This window comes from Xiphophorus couchianus, chromosome 11 (genome assembly GCF_001444195.1).
Source record: "Xiphophorus couchianus chromosome 11, X_couchianus-1.0, whole genome shotgun sequence".
Lineage (NCBI taxonomy): Eukaryota > Metazoa > Chordata > Actinopteri > Cyprinodontiformes > Poeciliidae > Xiphophorus > Xiphophorus couchianus.
In genome coordinates this window covers 28,098,822-28,121,359 of record NC_040238.1, presented here as the reverse complement: position 1 = coordinate 28,121,359, position 22,538 = coordinate 28,098,822, and the positions used below count along the sequence as shown (strand labels likewise).

The following is a 22,538-nucleotide window of genomic DNA, read 5'->3' as shown; positions in this document are numbered from 1 at the left end:
GGAGACTGTATATGGATCGGAAACATTTCTGACCATGGAGCTACACCGGTTTCACACAGCCTGTTAGCATAAAAAGATGTGATAGGTATTGCTGGCCTCTTAAAATAGGAGTCGAATTATGTCTTTTCCAGGCACACAGTACGATTTAACATTTTTCAACTTTTCTACTTTAGTACTGTACAGTAAGTTTTCAGTACCTAGTTTCTAATTTTGAAAATTACAGGGTTTTGACTTTTAACTTCACATTGCAATTTAATTTGTGTTTTCTATCCTATCACAATGTCAATATAGTTGATAGAGAAAGATTGGAAAAATCTATTGTAGAATATTCAGACTGTTTTTTTATATATAAACAAACACCAACACTCATCTTTGAATTTGCTGAACACAAATTTATTTTTTTGCAGGGGGTGGAATAAACCTGTTTCCTAATGTACCTCTTATCATGGTCTCATTAAGCCAAATAAATGTCAAACATTCTAAACATAGACACATGCTGTCTAGTGTATCATTTCAATAATACAGTATTTTGCTCAAAATACTTAGTATTCATTTGGCATAGTCAAATGTTACAGTACATTTCCATTAAAACCGCAGTGTGTTGTAGTCAGAAGAAATAGTCACTCAAAGCAAAAGTGTACAAAATAAATGCAGAATATAATGTAAAAAACAGTCTAGAGCAAACCTTTGTTTCCACTGGAACAAAGGCAAAGCAAAATCTGAAGAGCTAATATTTTTAATGATGTTTGTTAAAATATATTCCATTTTAAACACATATAGATACCTGGAGGACTCAAATTTAATAGAACATCTCTTCATCACGCAGACAGCCTAAATTTCTTAGGACATTAACAGAAAATATAAAAAAATATTTAATAATTTATCTAATAATTGAAACCAAAGGATGGAATGCCAAAACATTACACAGCTGGAAGTGCGTAACTTCCAATTTCTCAATTATGAGACAATGTAATTTTGTAATGTAATTTTGAACCATCTTTTACCCACCGTTGTAGAGAAATGGTCACAACTATTATGATTCAATATGAGCGGCCCCGTCATCTCCGTCAAGTTGTTTTTAAAGATAACGTCAGCGCAAATACACAGGTAAGTTGTTACCTCACTGGATTAAAGTCTACATTTGTCCACGAAAAAATATTTGTAAGATATACTTAGCACTCAAGCTTTTAATAAACTCCAATATTTCAGAAAAAGTCCATAAGTAATTCTGATAATGAAGATAGATAAGGGGAAAAATTGCTGTGAATGTCAGAGAAATAAAAGAATGCTATAACTGCAAAAGAGGCCATTCTTTAAAGAGGTAAATAAGTTAAAATATGCCTTTCCTGCCTTTGACTAAGCTAGACAGAAACATGTCATCATTCGTCTCCGTCCTCATCCTCACTATCACCCTCTTCTTTCTTTTCGTCGTTCTCCTTGGGTGGGGTGATGGGAGGTGGCAGGTCTAGACGAGCCCAGGACATTGGCTCCGCCTTCTTCATGGCAACTTCTATCTTGGCCGCCATCATATTTACCATGCTTTTGGTCACATCTATAACCTGGAAAGGTGAGATAGAAAGAGCAACTTGTTTAACAGCAATTAAAATAGTTTATGAACACACTTTTGTGTTGTTTTTTTTTTTTTTGTTTTAGTAAGAGCCAAAAACTTCACTAAAGTAAGACTTTCTAAATCAAGCAGGATTACATTTGTGTACTTTAAGGATTTTCCAACATTAAATGGGCATGTGCCCAGGAGCCCTTAGCAATGAAAGAAATGATGAAAAAATGATGCAAGCTCAGAAAACATAGTCCAACTGGAAACTAATAAATGTTTCCAGAGACAACTAATCAATTTATATAAACTGTCTTCACCGACTGATGTCTCACTTAAATGGATACAATGAGCAGGGAAATTAATTCAAGATAACTTGTTTTTAACAAATTAAAATGATATATTTCTATGTAATATATTTCAAAAGATACCACAAACACAAAATTCTCACCAACGGAAAAACAGGGTTCAAAATTCTCACCAACTCATACACTCCATGCAAGCTTTGCATAACCTGATAGGATAATTATGTGTGTTTTGGTCTGTAACTTAATCTGGTAACAAATAATGTGTTAAGTATTTATAAAATTTTCATGGACCATACATATTACTAAGGTCATGAGTCAATGTAGAAAAGAAAAGTAGTACATACCTTTACTTTCTATGATGATTTATTTTATGTACGCACCTACGGTTCTTTGGTTATGCTTAGATTTTGTGAAGAAGAACATATTCTAAGTAGCACAGTGTGAAACGTTTTTTAGAAAATGAGATGACACAAGATAACACCCGGCTAATCGGTTGCTTTAGGTCTCCCACGGCAACCCGTTTGTAACTGTGCTTGAGGCTATGGTTGCCCTGTCCCCATGCAGCTGCTGACCCACCGAGGTTCCAAGCAATAGAAGCAGTTCCACTGGAGCCGACATATTGATCAGGACTGTCCTATTTAAACTATTATTGACATGGAATTCATTCATGTCAGTAAGGTATACCAAATTCTCACATAATGCCAACGTTAAAGCACAACCAGCACAAGTTTTCCTTATATAATTGGAAGTGCTGACTGCACAGAAATAGCTTTTTTTGGCACAACTGTAGGATTGTTGATTTTACATCAACAGGAAGCATTTTATGAAATCATTATACAAATGAAATATGATGCACAAATGACATTTTGATGAGGTGGTTTAGCTCATTCATTTTAATGAAGAAAGTGGTTGTGAACAGACTATGAGCTGGAACGGTGTAAGAACGCTAGCTACTTGGTTAGAAAATGATTTGCACACAAGCTGAATGTGCCGTTGATGTTTGTCCTTACACCATCACTACTAGTTTGTTGTGTAAATGAGTAACTACCTGTTTTTTGCCTAAAGTAACAGGCTATTTTACCAACCCTATGAGTACTACTGTATTTAAAGTATGTATGCGACTGAAAAATAAGAGAAGGTGTAAAGTTTTAAATGTGTCAACCCCAACTTTTCACAGAGCAACTGTACAATAATTTAAAATGATAATTTGTAAACCATCGAAGTGTTGTACAACATTAACAAATCAGTTTGTATTGCACATAAAATATAACTATCAATTGTCTTTCCACCCTCATTTAAGATAATCTATAGTTTATGGCTTTAAACATCTGGTTTTGAATTTATCTCTCTATTTAGACTTAACTCCTCTGACTGTTAACATTAAAATATTAAAAACTTAAATATTTATTTTCAATATAAAAGCCAGTTTTTGTTAATGTCTCCAGTGTACTGTCAAATCCTTAGAAAATGGTCCATGCACAGCACACATAAATCATTAAAGGTTTATTTTACTGTGGTATTACTGTACTTACTCCCCACAAGCTGATATCCTGTTGAAATTCCTTCTCGCCATCAAATATAATGTGGATGTTGAGCTAGAGAAAAAAATGAAATTGAATCTTAAATAAGTAATTTAAACTCTAAGCAGTTCAGAAAAGCACAGAAATAATCAGAGTGTAGTCAGCCTCTCACTGTAGTGCTGTTGGCATCCACGTAGCTTAGCTCAGGAACGGCATTTTTGGCATATATAGAAATGATGACCTGTGTCCCTGTCTGGTGCCAGTCGAACCGGCAGGGGACCACCTTCTTCCCCTACAAAGATAATCCAGTTAAAGCCCAGCACATCAGTCAACTTGTCCACCTCTGCTGCAAAGCAATGTCTTCATTGTGAAACCGCTTTCCAGAAACCACTAGATGGAGTTCCAGCCAAGCCTCCTCATAGACTTGCACCACAAAATGATCAATTGCTGTCAAGCTGGCACACATACCACATCTTTTTTCCTCCATAGATGTGCTCCCTTTGTGCAGCCCTCCTGAGACAGGAAGGTGTTAAAGTCAGAGGTTTTCCTTTTACAGCAGCTCCAGTATTTCATCCTGGAGAAGCAGGAGAGAAGCAATTATTCTTTTACAGTTGCCAGAAGAGAAAGGCGACTGATAAATGTCAATAAATAATGGTGTGGGATGAATTTTATATTTTATAAGGAGTATATGCTTAACATTAGCATTTATACCAACCCTTCATGGAAGATGGGGACTCCAGAGTGGAATGAGCACACGTCTGAGTCACTTGAAGGTCCCTCAAAAATCTGAGGTTAAAAACAAAAATGAGATTTTTTAAAAAACTATTATTGATAATGTTTTATCCAGTCATAAAATCCCTTTTTGTTTTTGATCCAGTATTTATTTTGTTGATAAAAGTAAGGGTGCACCGATTCCTGGACAATTGCAATCACCAATCTTTAAAAAGCCTGATCTACCAATTCCGATTTTGGCCGATACCGATTTTTTGTCTGAAATGTTGCTAATTATAGCATGAAAGTCACTGAGTTTGCAACAGTGGGGAGAATTAACTGCGGATGTGCAGACATGACCTGGTGGGCGGGACTGTCAGTGAAACCTCTCTCAAAGCAAAGCAATAGAGGACACTGGTTGATTTTTAGACCTCTGCTGAGGTAGATAAGGTTAGGGGATAAGATCGGCTTAACATGCAAGTATTGGCCGATCACTGATCTCCCAAAATTAAGGAAATCTGGGCTGATCCATTGGTGCATCCCTACAGAAAAGCATACGACGAAGAAGAACTTAGTCAATTCTGCTGCTGCTGAAAGCATAAGAACTAGTGACTATTATGGTAATGAGCGATATCGAGGGTTCCTACTCATCTTTTATGTCAAAATTAATTACTTTTCCATGTCAAAATTAATTACTTTCCTACACTAAACTTTTCACAATTCTCAGTGCTTTTTAGTCAGTTTCTAAGGAGTATATACAAAAGTTTACTAGGAATTAATGGAGGATATTTCTACAGTGAATCGGCTTTGAAGACGAATGCTGAAACAACAACAAATAGAGTGCGTAGGGAGAGATGATAGTAAGGGGGATATATGGATAAAGAAATGAATGTATGCATAGGTAAACATATAACTGGATAAACATTAATAAATGGATGAATTTTAGACATAAAAAACAAGAACATTCCTGTCAGCTCTATTAACTCAACAGCATGTTTTCTGTTCAAAGGGCAACCAACTTCAAATAAAGCATGCACATACATTTTCTATAATTGGTTCATTTGTTATCATCCTCAGTGACTTTATATTGTACTGTTGTGCTGTTTTTGTTCTTGTAAGTTTAACTGTGAAACTTAAGGAAACCTCTCATTTTATCATACTATGTGTAGTAACAATAAGCTCCATTCTATTCTGTTCTTTACTGTGTAGGAACTCTGGAAGTCACAATAATATTTGTACGCAAAAACAAATAAAAACAGATGAAAGAAGACTAATTTAGATTCACATCGAACCCTCATTCATTACCGCTTAGAAGCAAGAAGCCGATGAGAGTAGGTATACAAAATCAGTTCAAGTATAATTATGTAAATCAGACAGGCTACCAAACATGTCAATGTAAATTTTCCTCAAAATTCCTGTTCTGATCTTGGGGTTTCTGCTCTGACAGGTCTGATTAGCTTGAATGAAAAACTTTGCTTTCCATCCACCCTGTAGAAAATATGGAGCTTAAATTACCCCTGAGTACTAACTTTTCTTAAGGGGGGTTGGAGGGTGGTGTAATGTCAAACAATAAGCTGAGATTATGGTGATTTTTTTGCTGTAATTACACATGAGCATGTGTTTTTGTATGCGAGAAAATTGTGAGGGATTGCTGTAAAGTCAATGACAATGCTAGTCCAGGAGGAGTGAATGCTGCAAGTCACTGACTCGATGCAATCTGCTGGGTTTCATTAGAAACTTTCTAAACTACTTTGAATAATTAACTAAACTTACTGTACTGTTTGATTTCATATGGGATCATTGCATCTGTGATTGAACTGAAATGATTTTTCTTTTTGTGAAATGGCTCTATATAAATAAACTGAACTCACCATTTAACTGATTTCCCAAGATAAAAGTGCTACAGTTAAAAGTGCCACAGTTTACTACAAAACACCAAAGATTCACTTACTTTTGTACATCCTCCATTTTTACATGATGTTCCGATTTTGATCTCATCGCCATCTTCCTCTAGACAGTAAAACATCCAGAGAGAAGAAAAAAAGAGAGAAAGAAAAATCATGCACATGACAAGATTTAAAAAATGTATCATCAGTTTTGATGTGCTGCCCTCTAACTGTCATCTTTAACTCGAATATCATGACGTGAATGACACAGATGATGGGAAATTCCCAGTGGTCATCCATTAAGTTCTACTTTTAACATGACCTTCACATCTGCTGTCACAAGCACTGTTCAGATGATCTTGTAAGTACTGGATGACGAAAATATATTCAGCAAAGATAAGAAAGAGGAGTAGACGGAAAAAGAAAATCAAAATCTGTTTCCCACCTTTTGTCTCTGATATATTTTCGGATACTTTCAGTTTCTCCAACGCCTGCTTTAGAGAGGAAGAAACTTTGTGCTGCAGTCTCACCATCGGCTCATCGGGACTGTAAGAAAAATAAATATCTCAGGAAAAAAAATAGGCTTTTATGAAGTTTAAACAGTCATCATGGCAGTATTAAATCGTAATTGTTTTGCCAGTGTTGCCTTTTTAAATGCTGCTTCAAAGACAAAACAACCTAGTCTCGCTGAGGTTTGGAACTAAACAAGTAAAATTTACAATACAGAACAGTCTGCAGACCTGAAAGCATAAATATTCAGCACAATGTCCCAAAGCAACAATGAATGCAAAAAGCACATCTCTGCCCCATTTTCCACTGTTCAAATATTAAATAACAAACACCCCGAATTTAAACTTTTACTAGGTGTATTTTTGTGTTTAGTTTGGATATTTATACTTCTCTTTCACTGACTTAGGAAAAAAGCTCTTGCAAAAACCAACCTTGGCCTGTGTATCGCCTCCTGGGGTTTCGGTGCAGAGATGATGTACTCATTAAACTTTGGTTTTTGGGCCTCCAACTCCTTTTTTTCTCCCGATGTTTTCACGTCTGGTTTCACCGGCTCAGGAGGCTTCTCTTTATTGTGGGGTCCCTTTGTGCAGCCCTGTGAGAAGAAAGTCACTGTATTGAACTCATAAAAAGTGCTCCACAAGGCCAATGGGGCCAAAAAAAGAAGGCGGTAGTCAATATCTGCTCAACAACAAAACTACTGGGGAAAATGGATGAAATAAAACAAAAAACTTACAGCGATGCTGAGGAAGTCTGAGAAGTCGGTAGTTCTTCTCTTGCAGCAGGACCATCCCTGAAAAGAAGTTACCAAAACATTAAATTAGACCAGAATGTTTGAACAAAGTACAAGCTATCAGTATGCTTTCAGGGACAATACCTTCAAAGCATCGTGGAACACTGGGACTCCTGGGTGATGGGTACAGGCATCTATGCAAACAAAAAAACACAGCGTTGATTAAAGCTGTACAAAAATATGGGTATGAATTTAATCAATGCTCTAAAAATTGAACAAATCAATAATGGGAACTCACTGAACAACTCAATAACTATTACAGTTATTGAGTTAACTCAATAACTATTATAGTTATTGAGTTGTTCAATAACTGCATGTATATGTTCATGCATAAAAGTCTGCCTGTCTGTATACAATGTTACATCTCTATAATAAAGATTATCTGAAAAGATAATCTTTCAATTATCTTGTAAGATAATTGAAAAGATATCTGATTTAAAGGAGTCTGACAGTAATGGCAGGTCAAGCTAAAAATGTTCTGGTCAAACAATTTCTTGGTGCACCTCCAGTAGGGATTTCTAAATAACTGATTTTATAAATTATAATCAATAAAACATATAGTTATTCAAAGACACTTGCATCAAAACTGAGCTATTTGCATTTTCCCAAATTATGCCAATTCATCCAGCAGCAGAACTGCAGTATGTGTAATGCTGAGCAATAATGCCACATGCCAGCTATGCTAACGCTACAGGTGATACTGATGTTTGAAAGCAACTTTAAAAGGTCAGTGAAGCTCCTGTATCTGCAACAACAAAGTAGTAAACCTCCTAGACAACATAATATGACACTGTCTGTTTAAATTTAAATTCACTGACACTGGCAGTCCGATGATGGTGTTGTGTCGGTCTGAGCTCTCATGTCGAAATGTGCTTCAAAGGTGCAAAGTTGGAAACATTCCGCACCCTTATCACAAAACATTGTGTTTCAGTGTGGTACGAATTAACATCAGAAAATATGAAATTAGCTGACGGCTCAGTCTGCTACTAAAAAGTGAAGCAACAAAACAAACCAGTTGCAACTCTGTTTAGTTCATCAAAAATCTGGGTAAGACCACATCTTGGATTTTCTCAGAGCTACATTCTAGACTCATGTCATATTATGTTCTGTCATGTGGAAAATTTGTAAGACTTCAGCAAAGGATTAAACCTCACATTGTGCAAAAATAAAATAAAACAGTGCAGCATGAATTTTGTCAAAACATCCCAAAGAAAATTCAGCTTATTTCATTCTGAAATAGGAAATCTCAAACATAGCACATCAATCCTAACAGGAAAATGTACCTTATGCTAGTGTGTACTCTAGTATGAAGAGCCCCCAACAACAAATCACTGTGCGGTAAATGAATAATAAAAGAAAAAAAAATCACGTTGGTAGGGAGAACAGGTGATAAATCACTTTCCATGCAGTTCCGCCTGAGCAGTGCCTCTTCCGTGCTATTGCCATAGATACACCACTTAGATATCCCTAAAGGTAATTATAATATACTCTACTGTTATGATAAAGAGACATCCTATTAAAATGGAAATTAGACTTTGACTCTAGCTTCAAGTGTCTTGGCAGTACACATATTGGATTGCTTGAAGACAGAAGAAGACGATTCTAGGGGAGTTGAAGAACTGGTGAGGGCTCTGCTATGGGAGCTAAAGACAACATCCTTAGTAGTTCAAAAGCCTCTCGCTCTGTGTCTTCACATAAACAATAGCATAATAAACAAACTTCCCCTTATATTAAATAATGGAGGGATATTCAATCACATTTTCTCCTCAGCAGTTTTTGTATGTTTTTCAACTGAAGAAAAAAAGAAATCATTCAACGATCATGAGATCCCTCTAAATGCAGGAAAATAAGAAATCTAAAACATTTGGGGTGTTACAACTGTTATACTCCAAAGTAGCACCATAATAAAAAAACATCTATAACTTGTTTTATTTCAAGGTCATAAATTTAATAAAATTAAACATATCAGACATTTCTCTTCAGTTTTTTTTTTATTCTGGTGATATCTGAACTGTCATCGCCCATATGATCTATTGCAGTGGTTCTCAAATGGGGGTACGTGTACCCCTGGGGGTACGTGGAGGTACTGCAGGGGGTACGTGAAGCTTTTCAAAATATCTTTAAAAAATCAGTAGGCTCCTCATAATAAGTCTTGGGAAAAATTATTTTGTAAAAAGTTCGATAAAATATAAATGTGTGTTCATGCACTGAATTTTATATTCAGTATTTAGTTTCAATATCCTTTAAAATAAAACGGTTTGACTGGTTTTATACCTTCCTGGTGGTCACCGTCTTCTGTTTTTCTTTTTTGTTTAACCATGCAATGTTTGCAATATGGATGTATTTGTCAGGTTCACTGATATAAGTTGTTTGACTTTAATAAATCAGACAGTGATTTTACAGCACTGTACCTCTTTTTAATTCCAAAAATGTTTTGCCCGTGTCAGGGGGTACTTGACTAAAAATATATTTTTAAGGGGGTACATCACTGAAAAAAGTTTGAGAACCAGTGATCTATTGTTACACTAAAAACTGGAGGTGAATCTGTGCTGCAAACTCTGAGTTAGTGGGCAGAGTACTCTCAATTTTCACAGATTATGGTTTAACTGCAGGCAGCCAAAAGTGAAGATTTGAAATAAAACTTTCAGGTATAAGCCCCTTTGGTTATATTTAAAGGGATTACAAAGCACGCAGCTTATTTGTTCATTTAGAAGTTTCTGAGACTTTCTATCCCCTTCCAGTTATGCCTCCTTGAGAGGAGGGAAAACAGGCTTCATAAAAAGTTTTGAAAATAAAGAAGTCACCAATTACATGACAATTAGGTTTGAGCTATGTATTTAAAAGATGCTGCAAAGTGAAAAAAAAAGACACGTACGCACTGATCAAGTCTTTCCTGGATGATGTCAATTTCTGATTTTCTTGAGCTGCTACTTCAGTCTCCCCCCCAAAAATTAACATCTAAAAGAGACAAATAGTGTCGCCTTTTACCACAAAATAAATATATATGTTGTGGGACGGTGTGTTTATAACCTGAGAAAGCTGAGAGTTCCTAGTTTAATTTTTTGTTTTGATGTGTTTAATGAACAGGAAGTTGAAGAATTGATGAGGGCTCTGCCATGGGAGAGCCCTCCTATAGCAGAACATCTGATTTCTCAGAATTTGATCTGATTGATAATAAGACTAATATGTTTGTATTTGGAAGAACAAACAATTACTAATAATATTGAAACAATTACATTACAAATATAACAAAGATTCATGTTTTAACAAAATAGTCTTATTTATCTGGAGTCAAATTACTCCAGATAAAGGCTAACAGATGCCTTTATCTGCACTGCTTCTCAACAGATCCTTAGTTACAATTTTAGTTAGCATACATGATAACTACAGTGTTATACATCAACATAGGTGACTTAAGCTTTCTTGAGAACTTTGGACTCAATGCAACTTTTAACATGAGATACTTGTCCTGAGTATAGGACTCCCTGATGTTATTAAATGGGACTCTACTATGAGTAAATGAAAATTGTAAACTGATAAACCTTTACTTCATTGTGTAGAAAAGAGTTGTAACATTTATCCTTGAAGGTAAGTACTTGGTGACTGCAGTGCTATTGTGATTATGTAAGCAAGGGAATAAAGTACCAGCATAATTGTAAATACATTCTGTCATTTTCCAAGGTTTCACTACTGCAGAGTTAATTACAGATGAACAGAAGCTGAAAATCTTTACTATAATTTATATAATCCACAATTTTTTTTAGCTGATGTACTTTAAACATTGTTAAAGTAGGATTGTTATCAAAGAGGAACACCAACCTCATAGCTACAGTTAAAAATGAAGTCTTATTAGAAAAGTCTATCAAACTCTTTCACTTGTTTTTATTGTGGAAAGAAATATATGCTTTATGAAACCTTGACCATACCTCCTTATAGATCAAAATTAAACAGATGTAAACAATTGACAAAGGCTAGGTTGCAAATACCAGGCAGTTAGTTACATATTCAATATGCAAATTGACACGCTGTGTTATGAACTATACATTATTAAAGAATTTATTTAATAAAAATATTGACAAATAAATGTGAACTAGTTCATATTAGGAGTAAATTTAGTCCACCATGTTTTCTGAACTATTAACATCAACTAATTCAGTTTTAGCAGGATGAAACAAACTTAGACTAGTTAATTTCACACCAGACAAACACATTGCAGACTTCTTGAGTATCCTATACTTCGAGTAGGTTTTATGGCTGCATTTTGTTGTTTTACTTGGATTTAGCCCATATTATTGTAAACTGAGATTTAAGTCAATGAAATGTAATACACATTGACCGTGAATGAATAAAAAATGCTACAGGTTTCTTGTTAAAGGTAAAAGAATTTAATCCAACAGACAATTTAAGGGATCACAGGTTTTTATGGAAATACGGGTCTAACCTTACGTCTGACTTTTCACTTTTCATTAAAAACAAACAAACAAACGTGTTTTTATAGTTTCCGGATCGAATTAGTTGGACTTCTGAGTTTTGATTAATTTAAAGAACGGAAACAAGTTTGTTTTATGAATCCCTCAAAAGAGTGCTGATCAAAGGCTGATAGGTTGTCCGATTTACACCGAAAGAAGCCGTTTGTCGAGAGGTCAGAAGAAAAACCTTTTTACTTTTAAACCCACCAATGAGAGCTAACAATGCTAACACACCAGTATTGTTCTGGTTTTGATGAAATATACAAACGATGCCTCGCGTGTAATAAAAGTGTAGGCTTACGGGTTCATGAAACTTTCAGCTCTGCAAGCCCCACGTTGGTCCAGTTAAGTACCATGTTAACTTGCTTATAAACCTAACTAGCATCAAGGTTCATGCTAGCATTAAACAACACAAAGCTTGTTCCGGGGAACGGTAGTTTGTAGTTGTAGGTTTAAAGAAAGAAGTACCAACACCTAACATGAAGTTAGCTTACATGAGCCCAATAGGCCTGCTCGTTGTAGAAATTTCCAGATGATCAGAGGTTAGCTTGCTAATATTCTCTCAACCTCCGTGACACTGCTAACTAACTGAAAGCACGACTCACCGTCTTGGTTGTTCTCTGGATCAAACCGCTGTCCGCATCCCTTATTATAACACAAGACAGACATGGTGATGTTAGCAGCAAGTTTTAAACGGTGACCAAGACTTCTAACTTGGGCGGCCGTGTGAAAGATGCAGAGAGCTGTGCCGCTGCTGCCGCTTAGCTGCCTGTGTGCCGTTTCCCTGCTCTCACTTCCGGCTGTTGTCGGCTATACTCGGCAAAACTCGGAGACCGCCCTCCACCTAGCTCCATCCGGAGAGCGTGGTCCCACATCAGCGTCAACTGATGCTGGCCGCTTTGAAACTTGCGATACAGCTCCATGGCACCACGGTGGCCACGGACTCTAACCTTGCAGCAAACGATCTATGACTGCTATAAGGTCAATTTACCATTGCACACAGCCCTCTGCACCCCGGGGTCCATCAGTCAGGTGCATGCAACTAGGGCAATATTTGTTTAGTTTTACGAGGACGGCTGCATTCTAGCAGCCAGCCTCCTGTTGGAAAAATTGGTTGCAAATGATTTTTGATCTGTTGTCGCGCTCGTCTGGTTTTGCGCGTTTTGCATCGCTTTATTACTCTTTTTCTAATTTTAACGGTCAAGGAGCATGGAAACGGATTTACTTTCACTGACCACATCTGTTTCGTCAAAAGGTAGGACACTTTGCAATTTGTGATCACATCTACACAGAGTATCGCAACTGGAGCGGCATGCTGTCGCTTGAAACTGCCATAAACTCATGGATTTTTGCACGAAGGCGAGCTTTGCTGGAGCCGCATCAGAATTGGAGACGATAAGTGTCCCCCAAACATCTGCTGGGACCGTCTCTCAGTGGTAGGTTTCTGTCATTAAATTATGGGTCTAAGGTCTAAGCTGGTTTTGGGATTGATGTAATGTCAGTGCAACACAATTAATCAGAGTCGTGTGTAATTACTCCTTTCTCTCTTTAATAATAAACTAAAAAAATATATGGAATCTCAGCAGTATTTTAAAACATATGTTAAAATATCCATAAAATGCAATACAACATATTCATTTTTTTTCTTGGTTTTGCAATAAAGTGATATGAATGAATCTGTCAAAATGAATCTGTTACAACAATACCTGGCAGATTCAATTCCTAAATAGGGTGACTTTTGTCTCGTCTTAATTACAAAGACTAAAAAGAAATTTTAAGGTTACAACAATCGTTTCTGAAAGCTTTATTTTTTTGCTTTTTGACAAAAAATAAAGCTTTTTTTTATTTTAAAAAAGCTTTATTTTCTGTTAACATGGAGGGTGGGCCTGGGTCAGTGATTCTCAGGGCATGATAATTCTTTCATGGTATCACAGTTTTTATTAAATGATTTTAAACAACAATAAATCATATAAAATTGCTCATAGTAAAAAAAAAGTGTCCCTTTTTCTTCAGATTTCTTTTGATTTTTCTTTTTTCACACTTAAGTTCCAGATTTTCAGTAAAATGTTAAAACAGACATGTCTTAACATGTAAATGCAAAAAGAAGGATTTAAAGAAACCTATTTATTAGGGGCAAAAAAGGTATATCACAAACCAACCTGACCCTTTAAGTACACAATATGAATCCATCTAGATCATGGAGTAACTTCCACATTTGTGATTCAATTTCACTGGCCACACCCTGCAGTTGTTACTGCCTGAACCCGCAAAATTAAGAAATCCCTTCATTTGTGTTGGTATTATGGGTTGCTTTTCATTTTTTGGACCTGGACGATTTGCTGTAATTGATGGAACAGCTCTCTAACACACACTTAGATTGTGAAGGAGGACAATGAGCCAAAACACAGCAGCACCTCTGAATGCTTAAAAACACAAAAGGAACATCTCAATCAAAATTGAGATTTGATTGTGATCCTGTGACATGACCTAAAACAAGCTGTTCATTCTTAAAATTTCTTTCTTTGCCAAATTGTTTAAATTGTGACGGAATTTAAACAATTTGGCAAAAAAGAGTGGACCAAAATGCCACCACAGATATAAAAGAGAGTCATTGCCTATTAGCCAAAAATTTTTTTTTCCACTTAGGACCTGGTTGAATTGAGTAGCTTTTTTTTTTTTTTACCTTACTAAGGAAAATTTTAGTTTCAAATACTGTAAATGTTTTTGTTATCTAATTATGACTGAGATTAAAATTAGTTTGATAATCTGAAATATTTACATGTGATGAGAAAGCAAAAACAGAAAAAATTGGACAAACACTTTTTTCCCAGCAATGTAGTGTCCATGTTTTCCCAAGATGAAAATATTTTCAGCTGACCATGACTTTCTATATTGTATTAGCCTTTTCTCCACCAGTTTGGCCTGAGCAGCAACACGTGGGGGACGAACACGTCTGCATTACCTCATTCTTTAGACAGCTAGAAAAACCCCACCTTTTATGGCATGACATTATAGGAATTTTAAACCATAAGCATGGTTTCAGAAACAATGACACAGTAGTCACAAGTAATAAATATATTGTAGCCTTCTCAGCTGACACAGCAACATGTAGGGGAGGGGCAATGCTGCACTACCCCTCAAGTAGCCAAACAAAAACTCTGGTGTTTGGCAGTTCTTCTTGCATCTCAGTAAAAGGACTGCATTTGACAGCAATGAAAATGAGCATGTTCAAACTTATATTATTTTAATACCATGGTATTTTCATACCAGAAACAAACCCATAACTTAAGCTGGGTTTTTTATTTGTTGCCTAAAGAGATCTCATTTTATCATTTTCAGAAGTCGGTGTCAAAATGCAAGCCACTGTTGTACGGCCAGCTGCGCTGTCATTAAAAGAGGAAACATCTGTACTCCTGAAATGTCTTTGTAAGTTTTTATCCTATAATGACTTTTCAAATCTTTTGCGTAGACATATCTTAAACATTTATCAACTAAATTCAGGTCTGTTCTTTGTCATTTTCTTTCTTTAACAGGATGTCTCAATGATGGAATATTGATGAAGCTTAATCTGTGGGGAAATATGCTTCCTCTACCCACTTTTTTTCTTTTCTTTTGTTTTGTTTTATGCATATTCCTCTGTTTACCCAACATCCAAGCCCAGTTTTCATCCACACCTAGAGGCTTGTTGCTCTTCACCCAGCCATCCTATAATGCTACAATCTTTGAGAACTCAGCAGTAAGAACCTATATCAGAAGTGAGGTGAAAATGGGCATCACTCTTGTGCCATCCTGGCCTTTAGACTTGAAATATTCAATTGAGTCTGGAGACACCGATGGCATCTTTCAAGCTGAGGAGTTTGTAATGGGAGATTTTTGTTTTTTACGTATAAGCACTAAAGGAGGCAACGGTGCCACGCTGAATCGGGAGGTACAGGACAATTACACTCTGACAGTCAAGGCATCTGCCCATATTGGTCTGCAGACCTTGGTCACTATATTTATCAAGGTCTTGGACACAAATGACCTCCGACCACTCTTTTCTCCAACCTTCTATTCATTTGTTGTTTCTGAAAGTGCACCCCTGGGCACCAGCATTGGACGAGTAACAGCTACAGATGCTGACATTGGCTCCAACGGGGAGTTCTACTACTTCTTCAAGAACAGAGTAGAGCTCTTTGCCGTTCATCCAACCAGTGGGGTCATAACCCTCACAGGTCGACCCAGGATAGACAAAAGAGAAAAATTTGAACTGGAGGTGCAAGTGGTTGACAGAGGAATGAAACTCTATGGAAATAATGGCGTCAGCAGCACTGCTCGGTTAGTCTTAACTGTGGATAGGATTAATGAATTTGCTCCTGTTCTCAGCGCAGTAGCAGTTGCTCCGTCTTTGATAGACAAGGACCTCATCTATGCCGTACTGACTGTGGAGGATAAAGATGAGGGGTTATCTGGGGACATAGAGTGGGTTTCCATTATTGAGGGAGATCCTTTTGAACAGTTTGTCATTGAGAGATTAGCTTTTGGGAATAAATATAGGGTTAAATCCTCAGAGTTGATCAACTGGGAAACATATCCCTATGGCTGCAACTTAACTTTCCAGGCCAAAGACAGAGGTATGCCTCCAAAATTTTCCAATACCCAAGTTGTTCAGTTAGTGGTTACAAAGCAAGACCCAGTATTGGCAAACTTTGAGAAAGATGTTTATGTAGTCAAGGTGAGTGAAATAGCTCCCCCAGGCACTATTGTGGAGGTGGTGAAAATATCCCCAGCTCCTCTGAGTGTCAATTACAGTTTCAGGAGCCACTCAGATCCAATGTACTTTGATATAAACCCTTTGACTGGAATTATTATGACCATAAGGCAGCTGACAAAGATATCCCAGGATTTCATGGAGATGGAGGTAATTGATTATGTCAGTCAACAGCAAGTGAGGGTTCAAATTAACATAGAAGATGCAAATGATAACTCTCCTGTATTCAGCAAGCCATCCTATGATATTGCAATTAATGAGAGCTTACCTATAGGGACTGTTGTTCTTGTGGTGTCTGCTGTGGACAGTGATAAAGGAGAAAATGGATATGTAACTCACACAATCAATGGTGAGGAGTTTATTCCATTTAGTATAGACCAGGACACAGGGGAGCTGACGATCACAAGAGATCTGGACTTTGAGTCCTCGGAGGATATTTATATTTTTGCAGTGCGAGCTTCTGACTGGGGTTCGCCCTACAGAAGAGAAACAGAGGTTAATGTTACCATTCGGGTGGTAAATATTAATGATAATAAGCCTGCTTTTGAGAAGGTTTCTTGCAGAGGCATGATAAGTCGTGATTTTCCAGTGAACCAGACCATTGTTACTTTGTCGGCCATAGATATAGATGAAGTTGGAATGGTGAGGTACAAGATACTGTCTGGGAACGAGTTAGACAATTTTGAATTAAATCCTAACTCGGGGGCTTTGACACTGAAAAGATCGTTTGCATCAGACAGTTTAAAAAATTCTATATTTAACCTGAAAGTGGCTGCAACAGATGGTGAGATGTCCTCCGATCCGACATTCGTTAATATATCAGTGGTGAGAGGCAGGATGCCACCCAATGGATTCACCTGCAAAGAGACCAGGGTAGCCCAGTTTCTTGCAGAGAAAATGGTCTCCAAGGCATCTGCAATGGCTAAACCAAGATCTGATGAAAGATACATAGACCTTTTCTCTACAAACAAACAAGCTCCACAGTTTGAAGCTCTGCCTACAAGCATTCTTGTGCGAGAGGATCTGAGTCCTGGTTCCAGCGTTTTTCAGGTGCGGGCACGAGATGCTGACATTGGTTTTAACGGTCGTGTTCTTTTTTCTATTTGTGATGGTAACAAAGAGAACAGCTTCAATATCAACATGGAGAGTGGCCTGATAGCTGTTTTGCAACCACTGGATCGTGAGAGACAGGATCGCTATTTTCTGAATATTACCATCTATGATCAGGGAATTCCTCAGATGTCCAACTGGAGACTGCTTACAGTGATCATTGAGGATGCAAATGACAATAATCCTCAATTTTATCAAGACAGTTACTCTGCCATTGTTTCAGAAAACGCAGACCTCGGCATGGAAGTAATTGCAATTACTGCTTTTGACAGGGACATAGGCCAGAATGGACAGTTCTCCTTTAGAATGCTCACCAGTGTCCCTCAGTTTGGTATTGACAGTGAAACTGGAAGTGTATTTGTTGCAAGTCAACTGGACAGAGAAGCACATCCTGTATTCATATTGAAGGTTGAAGTGAGAGACAAGGCTGAAAGAGGCACCCAGAGGTCATCGGTAACTACTCTAAGCATAATAGTGGAGGACATCAATGACTGCTCTCCAGCTTTCATCCCCAGCAGCTACATTACCCGGGTACCAGAGGATCTGCCTCCTGGAACTGTGATCACTTGGGTGCAGGCTCAGGACCCAGATGTTGGACCTGGTGGACAAGTCCGATATTCATTGATCAATGACTTCAATGGCACTTTTGAGGTAGGTTTTGTCTGAGTACGCATAATCTATAATGTTTTGTGCAGCAGAACGTAATTATTGACATGCAAAATTTCACTGTTTCCCATGTAATTAGCAGAAATTAATCAATGATAATTAAATCTATTTCCATATGTGAATTTGAGAAACATATATTTTTTAAAAAGCCCTACAACGTGAGCCCAAAATCAAGAGATATTTTAATAATTTCCGTAGCCCAGAAAAAATGTCTTGAAATCTCACCACATTTTGCAACTGGTTCATATCCCTTTCAGTCTCAGAAAACCTATTTTTTATGCACAAAATAAAAATATAAAAATAGAACACATACCGTAAATCCCTATTAGGTATGTATACGTATAGTTTTGTGCAAGATTTTCTAATATTTAAAAGGCAGTTGATGAAGAAAATGACTGTGCCCAATAAATTTCTCTGTGCAGATCAGTGCTATGACCGGCATGCTGAGGATAAACAAGGAACTAGACTTTGAGACGAAACAGTTCTTTAACCTAACTGTTGTGGCAGAAGACAGAGGAATCCCAAGCCTTCGGAGTGTCACATTTGTGGAGATTGAGGTGCGTAAAAGAGTCGCACATAAATAGCTTATGTCACTGATAGCAAACAAACAACATAAATCCACACACTTTCTTCCATCCAAATTAAAATCAACTATCACTTTTCTTCAGGTGGCGGACGTCAATGAAAATTTGTATGCCCCCTACTTCCTTGACTTTGCTGTGAAAGGTTCAGTAAAGGAGAACTCTCGCACAGGAACAAGTGTCCTGACAGTCATTGCTAAAGATGATGACAGGGGACGAGACGGCGTCTTGAGATACTCTGTCCGTGGAGGCAGCGGACTGGGCACTTTTACCATCGACGAAGACACAGGTGTGACACTGGATCAATTTTGAAGCCTATTTATGTGAAGTGGAAATCCAATAATGTGCAGCACAATGCTTAGAATACAGATGACTAAATGAATTGCCAATAGGGAACCTTACCAGGTCATAAGCCTGTAATGATGAGTTCCACATTTGTATGAGAGCTGTTCCGTTTTGAGTTTTTCATTACTTTTGTGCTTTTTTTTGTAAGTGATGAAACAGCCTAACCTTGTGACCTCCAGTTTCTTTTGTAAAAAAAAAAACACAAACAAAAAGAATGCATATTAGGGGTAGAAAGTTAGGACAGTGTGTTGTACAGCCATAGTGAGTGTATAGCTGTGACCTCACACAGGAGCTGTGTACTGGGAGATCATTACTGTAATGATGGCAGCATGGTAGCGGCAGTCGCTGGGCCTCAGGCAGCACCATATAACTGATCTAGTGCTGTGCAGATAACAGTGATCAAGGGTGTCCTGCGCAGCAGCCCACCGTTTCTAAGTATTGAGAAATAAATGTGACTTATTTAAGAGGCGTGACCCAGAATGAGAAGGTACTTGAAATACAGTAGGTGCAAGATACTGCAATAATTTTTCCATGAAGAATCGTTGCAGGATCTTGCCAGTACAGCATCTACTGTATGTCACTGGAGGTTTTAGACCTATTTTTCTGCATCTCTCTCCATGCTGGTGAAACATTTAAACTGGGTTTGTTCAGTTCTACTTAACTGTGGAGCACTCTGGGAATGAAAAAGACTTTTTATACATTTGCTGGTTTTTAATCTTGCTGTTGTCACAGCCAATGTAAAAAAAAAATAGCTAAAGTGAGAATAACATAAGTTAAATAAGTACAAATAAGTATTTGTAACTTTATTATTTAAAGCTGTCTGTCAGTCCTCTGCTTGCTAACATGCTCCTCTGAAATGTGCAAGACGAAAACCTAAAACAGAAATGTTATGTATTAGATGTAACTTATTCAGTGCTTGGTATTTTTAATTTATGGTATCCAGTTTAGCATGCTATAAAGGCTCTTTCTTTTTCAAAACAAAAATATATTGCTCTCTTGTTTTAACATTTTCATGGCACCTACACAGGACTTGTAAGTTTCAAAGTATTTGACAGTTCGTATTGGCAGACATCATAGAACTGATTAATGAAATTAATTAGCCTATGATTTATAAAGCTGCATATGCGGACCAAAAGTTCTGCATAAGCAGTAGCAGTAGTGTGAGGAGTAAATGCAATACTAATTGAAAAAATAAGTATCTGTTAATATTTCTGCATGCATTAAGTGGCACAAACAGTGTTTTCTCTTGGTGCCCTTTTCCTCTTACCTCATGTTGCGCTACTGTATATAAACTACACTGGAAGCTTGTATTGACATTTAAGGGGCTAATTATTATTGACTGTAGTTGAGAGTGAAACAGATGGACAGAGAGAGTGACTCTGTTAACTTTTCTAAAAACGACATGCAGTTTTTTTCAGGTTATAACTCTACCTATTAAGAAAAAAAGCTAGCTAAACCACACTAACACTCAATGCAGGTATGAGTTCTTCCTTTGTTAAATCATGAAGTAACTGTAACAAATTCACACCAAGGTCTGATTACTGTATGTTGAATCCAGAAAGTACTTAAGCATAACCTGTCTGCCAGGATGAAGTAGGCAAATAAGTCTCAAAAAGCAACACATCATGAAAAATGCAAAGGCAAATCCTTTTTCCGACTATATTTACATATGCAGTCTCATATGTTTACTGTCTAGTTTGTGCTCATAAAGAAACAATGTTGGAATACATGAAGAAACCCTGCTTGGAGTCATCATTCACTTTGGTGTTAAAACCTCAGTGAGGAACATCACAGACAGTGAGAACGTTTATTGAGTGCAGATTTTCCAGGGGAAATCAAACTGCTTGTTAGAGCAGAAACTAAAAGGAGAGAGGAGTGGAAGTGAAAGTGAAGAGAGGAAGGAAGAGGATGCAGGGGGGAGTTTTGAGTGCATAAAAAGTGTCAGAAGAAAATACAGCTTTCTTCCTTCCAGGTTCTTTTATGTTTTTTTCTAATCTTGCAGTTATTTGTTGTTTTTCTCTCCTAATATAATAAGCATAAAAAATACCAAGCCATTTTGTGTCAAATGAAAAGGTTGAACAAGGACATGTATAATTTGATTTATCTCATTGTGCTGAAGAAGTCAGCTGTGGACAGCACTTAAGTCTGTCCTTCTATGGTGCATTTTGCTGCCGTATTGAGTCCCTGATCTGGCTGCATGTGAATCTGGCTCTCACTGCCAAACTAAGTATATGAAGAAAAGGGGATTTAGACAGGGAGAGATAGAAATAAATAAATGAAACAGAGAGAAAATTAGAAGGAATGAGGTCTTGTGTTTAGGTTCTTGTACCGTATGTCTTATATCAGCCCTGCTCTTAGTTTCAAAACAGACTCTTTGATGCGTTATGTAGGGCATGACGCCTTCGTTGTCTGGAGTATTTTCCACTGATAAAGGCCTTCTATTCCTCTATTTGATATTTAGATGTTTCTTCCATGTCCATTAAGGCACTGATGAAAAAAACATGGTCACTTTATCAAAAGAAATGTAGGATCCTTTCTGGCTTATATCCAAAGCTGGCTGAACTTTAAACAAAAATTTGTATTCTTGTCATTGGGCAGGGAGGACTAAAGCTTCCATATTTCTCATTGGACATCTGTCAGGAGCTCCTCTATTAGTGCACTTTGCAAGCTCCATATTTGTCACAGTCAAGATAAAGTACTTGTTAAGTCACATGGAGACACATTTAAGAAGCATACATTTCACATTTATTAAAAATTAATGGGCTGTACTTTCATGTTGCATGCAGATCAGTTTCTCAAGAGAAAAATGATGACAATATTTTTCAATCAGTTTTGGCATTGATCATTTGCTAGCATTAATTAGATAGTCAGGTCACTAACATGTTTCTCATGGATGGGGATGTAAATGAACCTGATGGATGGATGTAAAACCTTGCTGGGCTGCACAACTTCTGCATTAGAGAATGTGGCGTGACCCTTCAATTTTTTTTGTCCACTCTTTCAAGTGTGTTATTTATGGTGAGAATGGAGGCTGTCAAGTCCGATTCATATTGAATCTGGTGAATGGTGGCTGTCGGTTTTAAAGTTCAAAGAGCTTTTGAAAGAGCCGGCTCTGTTTTCCTTGTCGCTCTGTCGGGACTATTTGACAGCGATGAGATGTGTTTTGAAAAGGACATGGTCAAGGACAACAGGGCAAGCATGTGTCTCAGCAAACACTTTTGCCATGCATTGCATGTGTCCTGGGTTGGCTGCTTAGTCCTAATTTAATTGATGGTTTTCCCATTATTAACACCTGATTTGTGTGAAAGTACATGGGGAGTTTGTGGCTGACTAGCAAAGT

At 37.2% G+C, this 22,538-nt stretch overlaps 2 protein-coding genes across 2 annotated transcripts in view; one reads left to right on the top strand and one right to left on the bottom strand.

Moving 5' to 3' along the window:
- Nucleotides 1-371: 371 nt before the first annotated feature.
- chordc1b (cysteine and histidine-rich domain (CHORD) containing 1b) lies at nt 372-12,540 on the bottom strand. The gene is made up of 11 exons (XM_028031398.1): nt 12,352-12,540; nt 7,362-7,411; nt 7,221-7,277; nt 6,919-7,079; nt 6,423-6,523; nt 6,043-6,101; nt 4,096-4,166; nt 3,849-3,954; nt 3,553-3,672; nt 3,393-3,455; nt 372-1,559 (listed from the first exon to the last, which is right to left on the bottom strand). The coding sequence occupies exons 1-11, from the start codon at nt 12,413-12,415 to the stop codon at nt 1,380-1,382; spliced, it is 1,032 nt and encodes a 343-aa protein (XP_027887199.1). The 5' UTR covers nt 12,416-12,540; the 3' UTR covers nt 372-1,379.
- Nucleotides 12,541-12,689: 149 nt separating this feature from the next.
- fat3b (FAT atypical cadherin 3b) overlaps nt 12,690-22,538 on the top strand; it is an 80,709-nt gene continuing 70,860 nt past the window's right edge. The window contains exons 1-6 of the mRNA XM_028031399.1: nt 12,690-13,001; nt 13,106-13,182; nt 15,086-15,172; nt 15,280-18,257; nt 18,695-18,829; nt 18,941-19,142. Of these exons, the coding sequence (XP_027887200.1) occupies nt 15,303-18,257; nt 18,695-18,829; nt 18,941-19,142 (3,292 nt within the window). The 5' untranslated portion in view covers nt 12,690-13,001; nt 13,106-13,182; nt 15,086-15,172; nt 15,280-15,302. The remainder of the gene's footprint in view (nt 13,002-13,105; nt 13,183-15,085; nt 15,173-15,279; nt 18,258-18,694; nt 18,830-18,940; nt 19,143-22,538) is intronic.

Excerpts from the sequence above, each read along its gene's own strand:
- chordc1b (XM_028031398.1), bottom strand. The coding sequence starts at position 12,415 with ATGTCTGTCTTGTGTTATAATAAGGGATGCGGACAGCGGTTTGATCCA. Across the intron at positions 6,102-6,422 it reads AAATATATCAGAGACAAAAG|AGGAAGATGGCGATGAGATC; the intron begins GTGGGAAACAGA and ends TTTACTGTCTAG. Across the intron at positions 1,560-3,392 it reads AGGATATCAGCTTGTGGGGA|GTTATAGATGTGACCAAAAG; the intron begins GTAAGTACAGTA and ends TCACCTTTCCAG.